Below are 18,860 nucleotides of genomic sequence, written 5' to 3' on the forward strand. Positions count from 1 at the left end.
AGGTGACCTCTGTTTTAATTGCAGCACAGGCAACATGCATATAATTGGCATTTTTATTAAACAGTAGAGCAAAACAGAAAACCAAGATGAGAAAAAATTATAGCATACTTTTTTTTTGCCTGCGCTCAATGTTGACCTCATTGCATGACAAAAGTTGCAGTCGCTGTTGGTGTTGTTGTGGCTGCTGTTGTTGTTGCTGCTGCTGCTGCTGCTGCTTAATGTCACCAGCATGAAATGCCAAGTGTTGTTAAAATGTTTGCGAGCGGCTTTGAGGCAGTTGGCATGCTCATGCCCGCAGACCTGTCGTCCACGCCCAGCATTAAAAATTAACTTTAATTAAGTTGAAAACATAAATTACACGCACACAAACACCACACACACACTCATACACATGCAGGCATTTTGTTGTAATTGTATAATTGCTCTTGCAGTTAATGCAGTTGTTGTTGTTGTTGTTGTTGCACTGTTCAAGTTTGTTGCGCATACGGAGACCTTTCGCTTCTGAGTGGTGGGGGACACTTTCCCACAGGCACTGTGGTACGCACCCACACACTCACATATGCAACCTCAATCAAGTAATAATTGTACTTGCTGTTTGAGAAATTGCAGCAGCTGCAGAGAACCAAACCCACATGCAATTCAAATTTCAATTCCAGTTGCATTCCCATTCTCATTCCAATTCCATGTTACACATTTTGCCGTCAACTGACAGCTCAAACTTTTATAATATTTGCTTGCTTGTTTGTTCTTGTCTTTTTTTGCCTGGTTCCTGTTTAATTTGTATACCCTGTACAAACAAACCATATCGCGGAAAAAGGATTTAGAAAAGTTAAAAATAGTGGCATAGAATTAATTGACCAATTTAAATATGAAAATGTATAGCTCTAAACTATCAACTATATGAACAGAACTCTGTTTTTAGTGATATACATTTTTATTTAATATTCAAATACAGGGAATCAAAAAGCTTTTAACTTGTTTCACCACTTGTTTCATCTAATCATATTTTTTAAAGCAATTAAAATTAATTTGAAGGCACTCTAAATATTTGAATATTCTCATTGCTAGTGTCATTTTTGTGGCAAATAACTATGAGTTGAAAGCGATTCACATAATTAATTTAATATCTATACAAAATATGTAATAAAAGTGGATCTGGATATGACACGGCGATTAAGGTTTATTTTAAATATTCAATGCACACCTGGAATTGTGAAAAGATAGTATGCTTAAGATATGGTTTGAAAATACTTTTTTTCTTTAGGCATTGCTTTTTGAAGGGCTTATATCTTTTATTATTGAGACGGATCTAACGATACATTTTAACCTGACACATTGACTTGAAGAAAGCATAAAAACTGAGGATAAATCTAGCAAAAATATATATACCTTTTGGGATATGCTTCTATTACATAGTCTCCATAAAATTGAAAAGCAATGATTTACGATTTAGATTAATAGATCTAAAATGTTCAATTAAATAAATAATAAGCAATTAAAAATCTGTTAAAATGTGAAATTAAATTCGAATTACTTATTTTCTTTTTAATAGTTCCATCGTCCTTGCGGACTGTTTTATTTGTCTTGTCGGTCAGATTGTATGGCCCCAAATAAAACGTAAGCTTAACGCACCCGGATGCACACCTACGACAATTTACTGGCTTTCAAAGGAACAAGAATATTAAATTCACAGCCAGTTCCACAACACCACAACACGGCAAGTGGCAAACAGGTCCTGATCTGGTTGTATTTATTCATTAATCGCCGTCTGTGTTGCAAATTGATTTGATACGTTGTCAATTAAAATGCGCAATTAATTGAATTTAGTTTGCCTCACTCATTATCGAGCAATTGGAGCGAGCAAGCAAACAAATGGCAGTGCATTGATATTGCCTGCAAGCTGTGTATATATACGACTATACCTTCTAGCCGGAGGGGGCGGGGAGCAGCAGACGGTGGGTACTAATGAGCTCAGTTAGCCAATTGGGTTTGCGGCTATACTATGCATGCATGTGCAAATTAAGCTGCCTATAATATCACACTGAGTGTATTCGCAATTAGTCAAATGATAGTTAGCACACTCACAATACTGGCCACTTCCATAGTGTCAGTTTCTGCAATTCAAATACTTAAGCAATGAGAAATGAGCAAAAGTCGGTAAATGTGCATTAGAAGAAAAACTTTCTCACTTCTATCTTCAAATATGAGAATGATTTTGATATAAATCGCAGCCTTAGGTATTATTAATTTATAATGATTTCGATTTTTATTCATGTAAACTAAATTTGATATATGATATAATTTCAATATTTATTTCAATTGAACCATTGAATAAAACATAGCTTATAGCATATATAATTGTTTATTTCTTAAAGTTCTATGGCACTTCTATTTGAATCATTATTTTTGTTAAAACGTATATGCCTCAGATTCATTATGAAATACCAAGCTGAGGAGCTGCAATGGTTCGTTCTCTAAATTAGTTCAAGGATTAGTGTAATAAAACTAACGTGCTAAGGATTTTCTCAGCCCTTCTGTTGACATTGTGTGTGGGTGGTCAGGGAGCTGGCTTGAGGCATAAGGCATGAGGCATGAGGCTCGAGGGCATGTCGCAATTTCCCAATTAGCTACTCATTGAGATAAATTTCTTATGCAAATGATGACAAGGCCAAGCAATAGCAGCAGCAGCAGCAGTTGTTAAGGCGAGCGCTGAAGTGGCATCGACATCTTCAGTCGCTGTCGTCATAGTCAACACATCCCTCGCTGGGAGTTGAGGACCCTGCTAACCTGTACCAGCGACAAAGACTATTCTCAAGCTGAATGACATTGAGTGACTTGCGCCACGCCGCTGGCTCACTCTCTCTAATTAGCTGCTGACATTTGCCTGCTGCTAACAACACAGCAAAAACAAAAACATCAACAAACAACACACAGAAAAACATCGCGAATTTGACATAATTAAAACACCGGCGACTGACAGAAGCAGCACCAAAATGAAATGCGAGTCAAGTTTACAGTCCCAATCTCAATCGCAGTCAGAGTCACAGTCACACTCAACGTCACCGGCGCCGTCCTCAAGTCTCAGTTACTTTTACGCTCCATTTTAATAAAATAAAACGCAAACATTTCGCTAATTTCTTTTGAGAGCTTTACCCAAGGCGCTAATCCGTTTCATCAACTGTGCCATATTTCTCTACAAGATTATGATGAAATACCGTTAACCAGCGCAGTTCATTGAACGCCCCAGTTCTAAGTAGGGTTTCTATCTAACACCTAGGTGTCAATTTGAAGCGCTTTCAAGTCTAACCCAGTTCATTGGACTTGAAAATGGAGCTGCTAATTGATGGCACATGCTTTCAGAGCTTCAGAGCGTGCATAGGCAATGGTTTACTTTAAGCATACAACGAACTACTGTTACATTTTCCTATAATTTTTTATTTATTATTGTTACCTTGATTAAAAGCCAATCTTTAAACTTATTAGTATTTAATTTGGCTTACCTTTATTTAAAGTTCGAGCTTTAAGTTTATTCGCTTTATAAGGAAAGTGCAAGCAAGCTAATATAAATTTATTGATTTCAAATATGTTTGCTTAAAATAGGAAATTATTGCGAAAAAAAATATTTTTAAAAATTAAAAAATTAAAAAAAAATTTTAAAAAAAAAAGGGGGAGAAGGAAAAATTTTTTTTTTTTTTTTTTTTTTTATTAAATTTTTTATATTGAATTTTTAGTGCATACACAATCAAGCCCTTAATATTACAACAGAAACACACAAATATACGTTATACATAAATCTATTTATTTTATTCAATCAGCGCTCACAGACAATTGATTCGATTAAGCTTTGATATTCTAAAGGGTTATGCACAGAAACAATGATTACAAAGTTTTCTCTTCAAAACTCGAAATTCGAACTAATTTCTAACAATTGTGTTATCTACGCGAGGAATGCGCCTCAAAGAGCACATAAAATACAATGTTCACACAGCACACAAACACAAGAATACACATAGAGAAAGGCACAGCTGACACCCGACATGTAAATGGCTCATACGCATTGAGGGCAGCACCCGCTCCAACAAATTGCAACAAAAACAACAAAAGCAATGGCGCTTATTAAAGTTTGACTTGTACTTTTTGGTAGGGTGTCGAGTGTCTAAGGTGTGGCATGTGGCATGCAAAAGTTGTTGCAATCCAAAAACTAAACGTAGTTTTTGTACGCCATGTGCGATAATTGGGAACAATAGAAGAAATTAGTTTCAGAATGAGAACTGGAATTGGGGAATGGGAATGGGGCATGTTTAGTGTTTCCGCATTTGACTGCAATATTGTATTTTGGGACAGTGTATGTGTGTGTTTGTGTGTGTGTTTTTGCATACACCCCTTTCTGGGAAACCCTCTTCAAATGCAAGGCTCCTCCCCCAGCTTGTATACGTTTGCTTGCCGACGACATTCACGTCTCGGTGAGATGCCTGCGGGCATTATGTGCGATTTTATGCGCTTAGTTCCGGGGGAACTAACTAGCCACCGTTCGTGAACCACTGCTATGCAAAACAGCAGCAGCAGCACCCACTGCTGCCCAACCCATTTCCCATTGCTAATTTACATTTGACAAATGTTTCGCATGCTTGCATGAAAATTTTTGCCACTGCTGCGACTGCGACTGCGACTGCTTGTTCGTTAGTTTCTGAGTACCAGCAGCAACTAATACAAACATTTACAACAAATGTAACCCGCAGCGGCGCAATGTGTTTTGTTTGCTGCATTTGTTTTCATTTGGTTGCAATGCTAGCATTGTTTACAGTTCAACTTGCTAAAAATTAACGAAAGAAAAAAAAGGAAAAACACTAAACGCACACCAAAAGCAACTGAAAATTTGCTTAAATTTAAATTTATGTGGGTTTGTGTGTGTGTGTAGAAAACTGAGGAGAAATTACATGTGTGATAATTGCCGTTGGTGGCAAGTTGAACGGAGGTGCTGCTTGTGTCTGTGTGTGTTTGCCATCCAATGCGAACATATGAATTGCAGTATGCATAGGTCTTCAATTTTCCTGCAGCACCAAAAAGTTTACTTTCAAACTGGGTAATCCCAGCTGGTGTATTCAAGAGTTTACCTTAACGCCAGGTAATTTTACGCAGCAACTTTCAATATTTGTTCAAGACTCAGATCGGATTTTGATTCCTACAAGACAACTTCTAAACTACAAATTTCAGTTAAATATATATTTTTGGAATAGACAGTATAATTTAAGCAAGGAAGAACAATGAAAACAGGAATTATAATAATTTACTTCAATTAAGCTTTCCAAAAATCGTTGCTTGAATCGTTGTTAGATTTTAAAAATATGAAAACAAAATTTAATAAAAAAAATATATATATTTGATAATAATGTTTGAATCATTGTTAGATTTTAAAATAATGTAAACAAAATATATTTTAAAAAAATATATATTCCGAATATACAGCAAATTTTGGATTGCATTCAGAACAATTTGTGAAAAGAAGAAATGGCAAATCTAATATAAAAGTCATATAAATTGATAAGCTAATTTAAAAGTAATTAATAAAAGCATAAAAATATTAACATAATGCGACTGGCTCAGATATACTTTTGCATTTGTAACATTTAAAACATTTGACCTGGGGCCAGCGAAAAACAAATTTAAATTTCAGTTTATTTAAATTAAATATAAAATTCCTAGATATTATACGAATTTTTGCATAATATTGATTTTTTTTTTTAAATTCTAAAGTTTTTTTGTATTATTGTAGTCCATGAATTTCTTATACTAAAAAAATAAACTTAGAAATTCGAGATTCGACATATTTTATGAAGTACGTAAGCTATCAATGCCGAATAAATCCGAATTTGGCTGATGCTCCATGAATAAATACTAAGCATGCCTGAGCGCACTGGAATATATCTCTCTACAGCATTGGTCATTAGAGCGTTATCGAACAGAGGAGAGCGCATTTTGCACCTTTAAATACCTCTTTAAGCGACACAAAAACGAGTTAACGATACTCAATTGGGTGCTAATTGTACAATTAAACTTTGCTGACACCAACCCAAAGAGCCACCAACCGCAGAGTCGCCACAATGTCGGACACTATGCGCGCTTGTCCGTCGTATCAGTTCAGCTCTGACAGCTAATGGCATCAACGAAAAAAAAAAATATTATCGAAAAAAAAAGAAAATATCTGAAAATTCGATCCGTGCGCAAGTCGTCGCCTCTAATTGTAATTATCTGCATCATACATTTTGTGTCCAATTGCCCTCGAGGTATTGAAAATGGACGCATTTTAATTGTGGACACGATGCCAGCTTTTGCCCACCTCTCAAAATGTAACTCTGCACTCATTGTTAGCTGTTGAAAACTGCATTAATTTAACGCATGATTGACAATTCCAGTAAATGGCATGAATCGCGTCGTGTCGTCACTAAATTGAAAATATGCAAATTGTGACAGAATGTGTGTGGTGTGTGTGTGCGTGTGTGTGTGCGTGTGTGTGTGCGTGTGTGTGTGCGTACATGCGTGTGTGAACAAGGCAACCGAAAATTTGGCGTCTCATTTAAAGGATTGAGAGCGAAAATAATTAATCAATATGTGTACAATTGCAGAATTTGCTCCCTCGTGCTAAAATTTAACATGAAGTTTGCTCTTCTTAGCAACATTTGCGTTTTATCCCCACTGTTTTAGGGCCCCTGACTAAATTTGTGGATTCATAAAAATGTAATATATTAAACATATGCATGTGTACACATATATCACATGTATTTAAGGTAGGAAGTAGGTTGTACATTTAAAAATATTACAAAGTTAACCAAAAATCGTTTTCTAGTTTTGAAAGACACAGATTATGGGCTCCTGTTTAAAAAAGTTACAATATTGACTTGAGTATTTTATTTATTTTTTGTAAGCTGACAATTGGAATTTATAATTTATTTTATTATGTTTGATTTTTATTTTCATTTAAATTTCATTACAAGCAGCTGTCGTACGCTATGATTATCATGCTGACCCTTTTTTTTAAGTGACGTCGAACAATGGTTAAAACAATTATAATTGTGATTGGATGTGCGATGGGCATTACCATGTTACTGCTGCTAAGTCAGAGTAAAAGAATACTGAGCAATCCAATAAGCATGAATGAATCATATAAGTTGAGGACATCTGCTGCACCAGGTGATTTAATGCCACACCCAATAAATTCATCGCGCGAACAGCTTTTGTTGCTGCATCGTCAGAAGCGGTATCTGGAGTTTCCCGAGGGCAGCTCATTACAGTTGGTCTTCGATTTAATCATACCCATTGTGGACTACACCAATTTCGCAATTCTTGGCATCACATGTGCCGTCGCCTGGGAGCTGCCCAGCAAGCCGCCCAGTGAAATTTTGGAGAACCTGCGCACCCGCCTAAACGATGGCACCCTGGGCACGGTGAGGCGCAACGGCAGCGTTCCGAACAACGGGGACAGCATCATCCAAGCTGCCACTAATTGGCAGGCAATGCACACACAACCATCATCGACATCAGCATCAGCTGCGACATATGGATCCAATGCACACAGTTATGCGTACTATTCGAATGTCCAGAGGGAACCGAGCACTTACGCTTATGCAAATTCGCCTAATGGACAACAGCATGGAGGGAGGCCGACTAATTGGCATGCGCGACAGTCAATACCAAAGTTACCACAGTGGGCAGAGACTCCTCCTGTTACCCCCGTTTCATCAGTGCCACAGCCAGTACGTGGCAATGCTCACAACTGGTCAGACAATTGGTGGCAGCGCAATAAAGAGCGAGTCCAGCTAAATTGGCGTGAAAAGCAGCAACAGTGGAGCACCTATGAGCAACCAGCTAAGCGGTATGTTTCAAATACAAATAATTTATTTCAGTGTCAAGAAACTACTTTGAATTATCCAAAATAATTGGAAACTGTTTTGGTCAACACCTTTCTTAAATTATGAATCTTAAAATTTGGTAAATATTAATGATAAAAAAAATGTTCTTAGTATCCTTAAACTGTTTTGAGAAACTTTCCTACTATCTACTAAATAGAATCTATGTGTTTTCATTTTAAGAAGTATTATTAAATTATTATTACAACTTCTTAAATTCACTTGCAACGGAAATATATTTATAAAAAATATTGGGTTTTTTGGCTTTGTAAGTATGAAAGTATATTTTGCATATTTGAGTCGGAGGTATAGAAGAAGTTGAAAAAAATTTCTTGGTTTTATATTCCAAAATATTTCCGATATAAACCGATTCTAACCGCAGTTTTATTCTTCATTTAAATCTCAGTAAGCAATACAACAGCTATAGTTACCCACAGCGGCCACAAGAGATGCTGCAGAATCCGCCGAAGCACCACGTTTATCCTGTATTTGGCAAAAAACGACGTCGACGACGACGAGACGTGGAGGGATACCAGACGGATGATGACGTCATCGAGCAGATGCATTTGCGATCACATCTAAGCTCAAGAGCTCTTCTTTTTGGCAAGATCGAACGCTTGTACAAGTCGTAAGTGGCGTAGTGTCCAACACGTTGCAGCATTGACCCACTGTCCTTATGTGCTTTACACAGGCGTCAGCTGAATGGCACCGCCTGCATTCAGCTGGCACTTTGCGAATCGGCACAGCGTCAAGAGCGTATGGAGAGGGGATTGGGGGCAGCAGCTGAGCCGCAGAGCTTTATTATGGAGCTGCTTTCTGCCATTTTTCAATTGCCCGGTAGCAATGAGGCTGGTGATTTGTTGGAGCACATCTCACCACATTATCTGGAAGCGCATCAGAAGCGTGGCAACTGTCGTCAAATTTACAGTGATTGCAATCACACATTTTGGTTGGAATGAAGAAAGAGTGTATAAATATTTTATAATGTTCAATTTAATTTTAATTGCCATCTTATTTTGTATTTTGAGACAAAAAACAAACAATATAAGTCTGATAATATCTTGTTAAATTTTGATTAAATAAAGGAAAAACTAAGACAATAGATCAGTAGCAAGACTGTATTGAGATAGAGACATCATTCGAAAATGCAGAATTTTTTTGTTTAGTATTAAGCTATTCAGATATATTTGTGTCGTACTATTTTTGTATTTATTAAATCCATAGTTATAAATTTTTAGCATTGCCTTAATTCAAATTGGCTGCTGACAACTATGGACAACAATGTCATACAAAATGCGAAAATTTAGAAATATTTCGGCTTAAAATATTTGTTAAATGTATTATTATCAAGTAAATGGATATATATTTTTAAAATAAATAAATAATTTACCATTCTAATTACATGACTTAAAAAACGACTGCTCAATATTCTGTACAATTCCAATTGGGTATGTGTAAAAAAATCCCTCACGCACTCCGCAAAATAAGCTATCCTGTTGAAACTGTGTGAGATGCTCGGTAAATCGTTTGTCTTAAGCAAACTCAAAGCATTTGACTAAGGGTTTTCAAAGCCCTTATGTAGTTAAGTTTTGCCTCTTAATTGAGCGCTAAATAATGTAGAATGTATGTCATCCTGTTACTCAGTGTATCACCAGAAAAATATGTATATTTAGCGCATTTGACTTAGTCATGTGCCATATACAATACAAATAGCTGAATAGCCAATAAGGTTTATCTTAAGAACGTGCCAGTTTTGTTCAGCAAAGTTGGCAGCGTGAAAGTGTAATTTGAGCCTTTAAATAGACCAATGAATACACGAAACAAAAACCAAACGAAAGACAAACTGCTTGTCAGAACAAAACGGAGCGCAATATAAAGATAGAAAAAATTGTGCAGTGTGGCATAGGCGACTAGCCAAGTGCCCCAGCAGATGTAAAGTTTAAAGTACCATTTGTGTTAACTGGTGTATAATAAAAGATTGACATTATATTTTATAGAAGGCTATAAGCCACATGCATTCAATGTGTAAATTTACATGTTAATCAAATAACTAATTATAAAAATAAAAATAATTAACACCACGTAATTGGTTATATCAAACAATTAAAATACTGTTTAACAAATTAACAATGAAAAAATTTTGGTTATATTTTTAAACAGTCTCTCTAATAGTCTGATATGCCCCGTGAAGTGCTGTAAAGCCATAGACGAAAAGTGTGAAAACTAATGAAGAATTAACAGAAAAAGTATCACGCAAACATTAAACAAGCGATGCCAAGACAAACTTGTAAAAGTCTTCAGCGACGAGTAGCTGCTCACCAGGAGGAGGATGATGAAGGGAAGTCGCACGGGGGTAAGTAGAACCGAGCGCAATTAACAGCCCGATCAAGAACTAAGCGCAGCTTTTTGTTTTTGCCTTTTGGACGGTTTGGTTTTGGACCAGCACATTGAAAGTCTGACTGGCAGTTTGTGTTTGGAGAACGCGTTCACCGCAAGTGTAGGAAATGTGCATCAACAGCAAAACAAGGCACAAACCCCCAGTTGATTGTTTGCTGATGCTTCCGCTGCCGCTGTCCCTGCCGCTGCCGCTGCTGTTGCTGCTGGTAGTGGGCAGCCTAGATGTTTGCCAAGGAGATGAACTACTGACAACCGGCAAAGGCATTGAGCTGCCAACATTTAGGCCACTGTTGAATGTAGACAATGCTGTTGGTACCGATGGCAGCTCCGATTTTGAGCAACTCATCGAGTCGAAACTTAACGAATCAGCCAGCCAAACAATGCAGACAACTCAAGAGCTGCTGTCGAGGAAGCGACGCTATTTGGTATTTCCGGAGGGCAGCTCCTTTCAAATGGGTATGTCTTGAGTCTCATTCTTGCCCCTTAAGCGAACTCAAATTACTTGCCTCATTTATTTCTGGCTATATAGTTTTCGATGAAATCATTTGCGTTGTGGACTACACCAACTATTTGGTACTGGGCATTACCGTTGCCCTCGCCTATGAATTACCCAGTAAACCGCCAAGCGAAGCGCTCGAGGATCTATTACTCAAGCTAGAAGAGGGCACCATAGACGTTAGTCGCAATGACACTGCGTCCAACATAACGTATGTGGATGAAGCCAATAAGCCGGCAGCCAACAACAATAATAACAATAACAATAACGGCTATAAGCCCAACTACATCAATTTGTCAAATACTGGGGGAGTTGTTGGAGACAATAGTGGCACCTATAATTCTTACTACAGCAGTTCACCGGTGTTTCGCACACCCATGCATCCAACGTATCAGCATGTGGACAACTACTATAGACGACCCATTATTCCGGCCAGACGCAAGGACAGTCACTACTATGTCAACAGTAGACCGATGGGCAGCACTCGGAATCCCTTCCAGAAATACAGGCAGCGTTGGAGTCAGGCACACAACACACGCTATCCCTACTGGGCATTGGGTTCGCAGTAAGTAAATAAAAAATCAACCAGAAATTTAGAAACTTAGATATTTGTTGATATATTGTTTCACATAGTTTAAGGAACACACTGCACCAGCGGCATAACTATTATAGTCCAGCCAAGAAGCAAATTCAGCACAACAGCTACTACAGACCAGCCCCACCCAAATCGAAATCGGAGCAACCGCGCCATCATAAAATCTATCCGGTGTTTGGCAAACGCAGCATCCCAGATGCAGAAATTCCCCATCATCGTCACAGACGCAGCGGAGTCGCCAGTGTGCCAGATGCAGATCTAACCAATATGGAGGGCATACAGATCAAGTATCATCGCAACAGTCGCCAAAAGTTGTATGAGCGAATCGAAAAGTATTTGGATAAGTGAGTTGTTACAATTTTGACATTTATCCTAAGATAAGCCCAACGCAATTATTCTCAATTCTCAGAAATGGGACTTTAAAAATTACATATCATTGTTTCTGTACCTTACAGACGTGGTCACAATGGTCATCAGTGTGTGCTACGCACTCTTTGCGAAACCGGACAAAAATCAAATGAAAAGGAGCCCGGCAGCTTTGTTGGCGAACTGTTGCGTGCTGTATTTACCATACCCGAGGCACTGGACCATGAACCAGTTGCCTATCGAGACACCCGCTACGACAAAGCCCATGCCCATAAGAATGATTGTGCAGTGCTCTTTCCGGAGTGTAAGCATTCCATCTGGGATGCACCATTTATACAATAAAGTATTACCAACTTGAAAAATCAAATTCAGTTTTATTCAATGTCCCCATTTGCCATCCAGCAACCAAGCCAACAGGTTCAATCTGCACTTATCCCGAAACACTCGATCACAATGCTCCGAGTCCATGCGCATAATTCGACTATAGTCGTCTTCCATGCCCGATATGGTAGGCATTCTAAATGGAAGTGTAGTTTTTTAATTATATTTGCTCAAAATGCATATGGAATCACTTACGTAAAGATCAGACGCACTATGTCCTGCAGCATAGAGTAGCCGGGTGGCAGGAGCAAGCGCTTACTATCGCAAATGGCGCGTAGAATGCAGGATTTAGTATCGATGCCGAGGCTGCAATAAAGGAAATAGATGAGGTTGTGTAATACATTTAAGTGAAAATGAAAACGCTTTCTTACAGCTTACTAAAGCCGCCAAATGTGTCAAACAAATGCCGACGATCGCGATGTCCATGGTAATCCCGCCAATCTGTGAAATGTTCCAGATCTGGATAGCTAATAGCTTCATAGGGCGCTATTTCGGGGTCATAAGGCTCATCTTCTTCCTTTGAGTCGACGGACCTGTACCAACGTTTGCCATAGTTGCTCCAATTAGGTGATGGCGTAGTCCACTTACTCCACTTTCCGGGTTGGCTATACTTCTTATAATACGGTCGTGCTGACGTCCAATTCTCGTAACGCTGTCCGTACTTGGACCAATGATGCCACTTTGCCGGATCAACATAGCTCGGCGATTGCGGTCTATAGTCGATGCGTTGGTGTAATCTTATCGGATTAGGTTTCTTAACTGGTGTTGCCTTAAAGCGCCAGTCAGTACCTGCGATCCAAACATAGGTAGGCTCTGTTGGCGTTTTGGGTGCGGGAGTTGTTGTCGTTCTGGGTCGGAAACGTTTTGGATAGACATCCTCACGACTCGAAGGCACTGGGTAGTACAATGCCTGCTCCATGTTCATCGATATACCCTTTGGAAAGCGGGACAGCAGACCTTTACTTATTGAACCAGTAAATTTCAAGTTCGCTCCCTTTGGAAATAACACAAATCTCTTCTGACGAGAGAAAATCCGCTCCACAACATGATTCATCTCAGTCTTGTTGGCCCCTCCAAAGGCAACCAGTACAAATGTCAAAATTCCGAGCCACAAAGACCGCATCGCATGACAGAAGTTGACTGATTGAGATGTCTAAATAAAATCAACTACTGCAGGTAAAATAACGCAATTTACTTAATAATAACTACTGTCAGTTGGGATTGAGTGTAAATTCTTGAACAAATACAATTATCATAGAAGTAAAAAAAATGGAGACACTTTCAAGAATAAGTCAAATAAAATTGAACTGCTAAGCCGAGCAGTTTGTTAATACTATTAGTATATTTTTGTTAAAATGAAATTTTATCAATACCTGAAATAATATCTTGGCAAGTGGAAGGAAGCTGAAATTAAGCCTGACAACGATTAATGAACAATTACTCTAATATATTTATTGTTTTTTATTTAATGCTAAATATTAAAAGTACACAAAAATTCTAAGTTTCTTAAAAATACAATTAGAAAAAAGATTACATTTAATAATTTAGAGTACGAATTACCAAATAAAAACTTACAATTAATAATATGAATGCAACATTATGAAAATCATGATAAGCATGATGAATGCAAATTAAAATATTTTCTGGTGTTACGAATCTCAAACTGGATTTGATAATTCTACATCTTATTATTATTATAATATCATCAAACCATTCCACAAAGCCACAAATAAAAATTATTACGTCGTTACAAAAATTGATCACAACTGCCTATGGAATTTATACGTAAATTATACATAGAAAAAATGAGGCCTTAAATAATATTTTGACATTTGTTGTATTGTTTGTTATTAAGATCCCGCAGAGACCATTTTGACCAGAGATGCGAACTGCTGAGTTTCCTGGTTACTTATATTTTGCGCAGCTCCTTACTATTGCAAGCTACCATTTTGTACCAGGCACATAAGCATATCCACAAGATCAGTAAATTCCAAATAATCCCTAATGAATAGTGCTATTGTTAATTATATTTGGTCGAGTCTACCACTCAACAGCCAGATGAGTAAGTTCATGTTACAATTGCTCTTTAACTCCAAGGCACAAGCATCGGAATCTTTGCTCATGACACGAGTGTAATCATCCTCCAGACCATCAATTCGAGGCATGCTATTATGAAAAGATATTAATAATTAGAAAACGTCAAAGACGCAAAGGTTCTAAAACTTACGTAAAGATCAAGCGCAGCATATCCTGCAGCATGGAATATCCAGGTGGCAGTAAAAGTCGCTTAGAATCACATATTGTACGCAAAATGCAGGCCTTGACATTGATCCCAAAGCTGCAAATGGAGTTTGAAATTAGTTGTAGGCTAATGTAATTATGAATGTTATACGCACTGCGAGCTGAGTCCGTTGAAAAACTGAAATAGCTGTCTTCGATCACGATAGCCATGAAAATGTCGGGATTCGACAACCACATTTCGCCTCGATCTTTGCCAGTTATTATTAATCCATTGGGCTGTCCACTTTGGAGCAGATGTCGTCCATTTGGACCATTTGGTTTCGTTGGAAATTTGCCAACGTTGTTTGTTAGCAATGCTCTGCCATTTTTGTGCCTGATATAAACCATACTTTCCCCATTTCTGCCACTTGTTTGGATTGGCATAGTCGTCAACGGCATCGATTCGTTGTGTCTTTGGTGGATTAGGTCTGGGTCTTGGCTTTGGCTTCGGCGTTGGCAAAGATTGCGCCTTGAAGCGCCAATCGGTGCCGGGTATATAAATAAACGTCGTCTCTGGCTTTGGTGTTGTTGGTTTCTTTGTCAGGAAACGCTTTGGATAGAGATCGTCTCGGGTTCCGGGAATTGGATAATAGGCAGCTTCCTCCAAATTAAAAGTGATGCCACGCGGATAGGTCGAGAGTAGTCCCTTTCCAAAGTTGCATGTGAACTTAAGAAATGAACTCGGTGGAAAGATTATTGCACGCTTTCTGCGACTAAAGACTCGCTCATAGGCTGGTCTCAGTTGAGTCTTCTGTTGGGTCATGAAATCCCCATGGCTGCAACTGAGCAGCACCAAAAATATCAAGATCTTAGCTTGCAGCATTTAAGACCCAGCGAACGTACAGATTGAAATGATTTCAAAGACTTACTTGCATATGGAGTAAGTACTTTCTGTGAACAGATTAATTCAATATTTACGCATTGAGTTGATTGATGTCTTGATTATTATTGACTGTTCTCATAACTTGTATGCCCACTTGGCCTACAGACCCAATTTGGTTACAATTGTTGAGCATATTGATTAACAGGCTGATCAGTTGAGGTATCTGATTCAAACAGAGCAGTTCGCTGGGTTTACACGATGGAACTCATTCGGTTGCCGTCCCAAGTTCTTATAGTGCTTATGAGCTGCAAATATGGTAGCTCCTTACTTTATCCAACATCAACTTCTCTTGGAGTAAGTACAATAACTAATTGATGTTTTATGATATTTTTACAAACCTAAACTTATTATAGGTGATCAGTTTCTTTATAAATGTATTGATAACTTATAAATACTAAACAATAAAAAGACTTTGTTATTATTTACAAGTTTACAAGCATTGTCTTAAAGTAAGTTATGAACTTACATCATTGTAAGTAGTTTTACATATATTCATTTTTGCATTTGATTAATTGTTAGAAATTTTCTTAGAGTTTTGTGTACGTTTAGTTTTAGGATGATTCTTTAAAATTTGTGGCGATTGGTTTTCAGTTTTACCACTTTCTACTTTTAGCTCACGTCATCCATTTCCGTGCCTGTCGCTGAATTTTTCCCGGAACGTCGTATACTAGTCGATTGGTGTTTTGCCATTTCCTACGACTTGCCACACAACTTGAGCTCCTTTTATAGCATACCCATCTGGCCGGGTTTTGCCAACTATAAAACGAAACGCGAGCTGGCCCGTAATGATTATAATGATCGAAAGATCTATGAAAAATATGGCTACAATTCATTGATTCAAACACATCCCAAGGATTTCTCAGCTGGTGAGCTTTATGCGAGCATTGAGGACGCATTGACCTCCTACGGATTTCACGATACCTGCCTATTACGTAGTGTTTGCGAGCTGGCCACGCATCCATTTGATGATCATCATCAGCATATATTAAGCGATATATTGACTTTTATATTGAGGTATGTTTGAATATATACTCAAAGGTTTAATATACGAGTACATCACATATTAAATATTTTTTCCATTTGTAGTCCTACGCAGCACGATGGATTTTTAGAAAGTGAGCAAGTCTATAAAGAGGCCTATGAGCAGGCAGAGCTTGATGGCTTCCTGGGAAAAGATTGCATTAAATTGTATGCGCATTGCAAACACGATATCCTTAGACTTATTAGTAATGTAATTTTCCCACATGCTAAAGAACTTGAATAAAAGAACAAGTAAAGTAACCCATAAAGTGTGTTTCTGTGTTTCATTCTACCTTTTACTTAAATAATATGTTTACTTTCAATCGATTTTATAATTGTCTAGCATAATTACTTTCCGACTTTTGCATATTGCAATATAGTTGCAATTGCCATTAATTCTGGTATTGGAGTTCAATATCCGAGTATGCCTACCAGTCCTAAAAGTTTTCGACAACTTTTGTATTCTCATAGAGAAAATCGTATTGCTCGTTTTTTTGGAAGATATTAAAAATACTCCAACTAAAAGAAGATTGAAATAATTAAGAAGCCTATAATTTTATATATTTATTAAATTTGTATGTTGTTTATAAAAGTTGGAGTCGGATTTTGTCACCTAGTATAAACAGTTAAGTATATCTCACTTTAATAACACTAAAAATGTTACCGAATGTGAAAAATTATTTTTTTTATAATTAGCTACCATTATTATTATTTATATAGCTTGTACGATTTTTTATTTTTTTTATATATTTTTTTTTTGTTGTGTATTTCTTTTTTAATAAGATTTGTTCATGCATTTTTATCCTGGTGAGAAAAGCTTTGGTTCGAATGTTTCCGATTACTTTATTAAACAAAGTAGTTGCCAAAATTTCTATCGAATGTGAAAAGTCTTTGGTAAGATTTATATACTTATTAATATAGTTTATAATGTTATTTGATGCTTTTCTCAAACTTTTGTATCATACAATACCAAAAGCAAAACATTGACTGCATGAGAGGCCTTCCATAAACATTTAATGGATTTAATTTTTGCAGTTATTTTTTTACGAACGCGTTTCTTCACATCTTGCTAACGTATTTGACTTAATGGCCTGCAAATTTGCATGAATATAAAATTGATTTGCATAGATGTATTGGAGACCGTTCATACACTATATATACTATTCATAAAAGAATCGTTGTTCGCAGCTTCAGCTATCAAAAACGAGGTGAGCACATAATATCTAAATATAATTCATAAGCAAGAAATAAAATTTGTATTAGTCGTATCAAGGAAATCTATTATTGTAATCCTATAAGATGGCAAAACCACTGCTAAACTATATAGAATAGAAGAAGTTTGAAATAGAATGCAATGAGGAAAATACAGAAAATCAGGAAATATAAGAATAGGGAAATTAAAGACCTTCAAGAAAGTTACCCCAACATTATACAAATAGTAGTTATTATTAAATAATAATAATCAAATCGAATAATCAAATCAGAGCAGATAAGAATAGAGAAATCAAGGAACTACAGGAAAAGTTAGCCGAACATAATGAAAATCATCAGGAAATTGAGAGAACAGATCAGAAAAAAGAGGAAATCAAAGTATAACATAATGTAAATGCAGATATTATCAAGAAATCGAAGAAATGAAGAAAGTTAGATCAACATAAGGAATTAGGAAATCAAATGAAAAGAACTGGAAAAATCAAGAATTTTTCACCTTAGTTTAAGATAAGGGTAATCAAAGAGCTTCAGGAAAAGTGAGTCTTTTACGCCAACATAAGGCAAATTCATTTTTTGGCAGTTCCTTGATTTCTCTACCCTTACATCAAGGGACTGTAGGAAAGATTAGTCCAAAATTGCGGTAATATAGCTATAATTAGAGAAATAATAACAAAAAAACATCAAGTAAGGATACAGAAATCGAAAATCCACAGAAAAAGTTTGCCTTATATTGGATCAACTACAGAATAAGGCAACCGTAAATGCAGACATTATTAAGGAATTGAGAGATCACTTCGAAATCACTTAAAACTCAAGTAAGCACAAAGAAATCAATGAACTGCAGAATGAGTTAACATGAAGCAGCTTTCATTAAGGAATTAAAAGAGCAGAATTTGATTGAAAATAATAGCACAAGCAAGTTCAGTTGTGCAAAAAGAGATACTATTGGATGGCGAATAAGAAACTGTGGGTTATTTGCCACAGCATATAACGCTCAACATCATTTCTGAAATATTTAACTGATTTCTTCTTTACTTTTACAGGAATTACAATGGGAACTTTGGTGTCCAAGGAAAAAATCTTATATGCCCATCAAAAATAAAATAACGATGTCAAAGATAACTATATACTAATTTTTTACGAATTTCCACCTATCTCTATCCCGGCTAAAACAATTTTCAGAAACAATAGAAAACATGTTTTCATACATATTTAAAATAGACCAACTTAATCTACATATATAAACTGCGGGACTATCTCTCATAGAAACAGACAGACGGACAGCCGGGCAGCCGGGCATGACTTCATCGACTTGACTAGTGATGC

The 18,860-nt window shown here is 36.9% G+C and overlaps 5 protein-coding genes across 5 annotated transcripts; 3 read left to right on the forward strand and 2 right to left on the reverse strand.

Annotated features, from left to right (window-relative positions):
- Nucleotides 1-7,049: 7,049 nt before the first annotated feature.
- On the forward strand, nt 7,050-8,863 carry LOC6563886. Its single transcript, XM_032737655.1, has 3 exons — nt 7,050-7,855; nt 8,326-8,532; nt 8,596-8,863. The coding sequence occupies exons 1-3, from the start codon at nt 7,050-7,052 to the stop codon at nt 8,861-8,863; spliced, it is 1,281 nt and encodes a 426-aa protein (XP_032593546.1).
- A 1,545-nt stretch (nt 8,864-10,408) lies between these two features.
- Nucleotides 10,409-12,111, forward strand: LOC6563885. Its single transcript, XM_032736924.2, is given in 4 exon segments — nt 10,409-10,757; nt 10,831-11,366; nt 11,453-11,736; nt 11,848-12,111. Coding segments are annotated over 4 exon segments (1,422 nt in total). The 3' UTR covers nt 12,101-12,111.
- On the reverse strand, nt 12,031-13,301 carry LOC6563884. The gene is made up of 3 exons (XM_001989427.3): nt 12,511-13,301; nt 12,335-12,445; nt 12,031-12,275 (listed from the first exon to the last, which is right to left on the reverse strand). Exons 1-3 carry the CDS (start codon nt 13,260-13,262, stop codon nt 12,137-12,139), a joined length of 1,002 nt encoding a protein of 333 aa, XP_001989463.2. The 5' UTR covers nt 13,263-13,301; the 3' UTR covers nt 12,031-12,136.
- A 288-nt stretch (nt 13,302-13,589) lies between these two features.
- On the reverse strand, nt 13,590-15,628 carry LOC6564109. The gene is made up of 3 exons (XM_001989426.2): nt 14,536-15,628; nt 14,367-14,477; nt 13,590-14,305 (listed from the first exon to the last, which is right to left on the reverse strand). Exons 1-3 carry the CDS (start codon nt 15,240-15,242, stop codon nt 14,164-14,166), a joined length of 960 nt encoding a protein of 319 aa, XP_001989462.1. The 5' UTR covers nt 15,243-15,628; the 3' UTR covers nt 13,590-14,163.
- LOC6564108 lies at nt 15,501-16,566 on the forward strand. The gene is made up of 3 exons (XM_001989425.1): nt 15,501-15,596; nt 15,916-16,316; nt 16,389-16,566. The coding sequence occupies exons 1-3, from the start codon at nt 15,501-15,503 to the stop codon at nt 16,564-16,566; spliced, it is 675 nt and encodes a 224-aa protein (XP_001989461.1).
- Nucleotides 16,567-18,860: the final 2,294 nt, after the last annotated feature.

The sequence above is a fragment of the Drosophila grimshawi genome, unplaced genomic scaffold (assembly GCF_018153295.1).
Source record: "Drosophila grimshawi isolate 15287-2541.00 unplaced genomic scaffold, ASM1815329v1 contig_311, whole genome shotgun sequence".
NCBI lineage: Eukaryota > Metazoa > Arthropoda > Insecta > Diptera > Drosophilidae > Drosophila > Drosophila grimshawi.

Bases quoted from the DNA above. Each gene is read 5' to 3' on its own strand.
- LOC6563886 (XM_032737655.1), top strand. From the start codon at position 7,050: ATGGTTAAAACAATTATAATTGTGATTGGATGTGCGATGGGCATTACC. The intron at 7,856-8,325 runs GCAACCAGCTAA...GCAATACAACAG, and splicing joins CAACAGTGGAGCACCTATGA to CTATAGTTACCCACAGCGGC. The intron at 8,533-8,595 runs GTAAGTGGCGTA...TGCTTTACACAG, and splicing joins ATCGAACGCTTGTACAAGTC to GCGTCAGCTGAATGGCACCG.
- LOC6563884 (XM_001989427.3), bottom strand. From the start codon at position 13,262: ATGCGGTCTTTGTGGCTCGGAATTTTGACATTTGTACTGGTTGCCTTT. The intron at 12,446-12,510 runs GTAAGAAAGCGT...CCTTTATTGCAG, and splicing joins TTTGGCGGCTTTAGTAAGCT to CCTCGGCATCGATACTAAAT. The intron at 12,276-12,334 runs GTAAGTGATTCC...ACTTCCATTTAG, and splicing joins ATAGTGCGTCTGATCTTTAC to AATGCCTACCATATCGGGCA.
- LOC6564109 (XM_001989426.2), bottom strand. From the start codon at position 15,242: ATGCTGCAAGCTAAGATCTTGATATTTTTGGTGCTGCTCAGTTGCAGC. The intron at 14,478-14,535 runs GTGCGTATAACA...CTCCATTTGCAG, and splicing joins TTCAACGGACTCAGCTCGCA to CTTTGGGATCAATGTCAAGG. The intron at 14,306-14,366 runs GTAAGTTTTAGA...TTTTCATAATAG, and splicing joins ATGCTGCGCTTGATCTTTAC to CATGCCTCGAATTGATGGTC.
- LOC6564108 (XM_001989425.1), top strand. From the start codon at position 15,501: ATGGAACTCATTCGGTTGCCGTCCCAAGTTCTTATAGTGCTTATGAGC. The intron at 15,597-15,915 runs GTAAGTACAATA...TTCTACTTTTAG, and splicing joins CAACATCAACTTCTCTTGGA to CTCACGTCATCCATTTCCGT. The intron at 16,317-16,388 runs GTATGTTTGAAT...TTCCATTTGTAG, and splicing joins ATATTGACTTTTATATTGAG to TCCTACGCAGCACGATGGAT.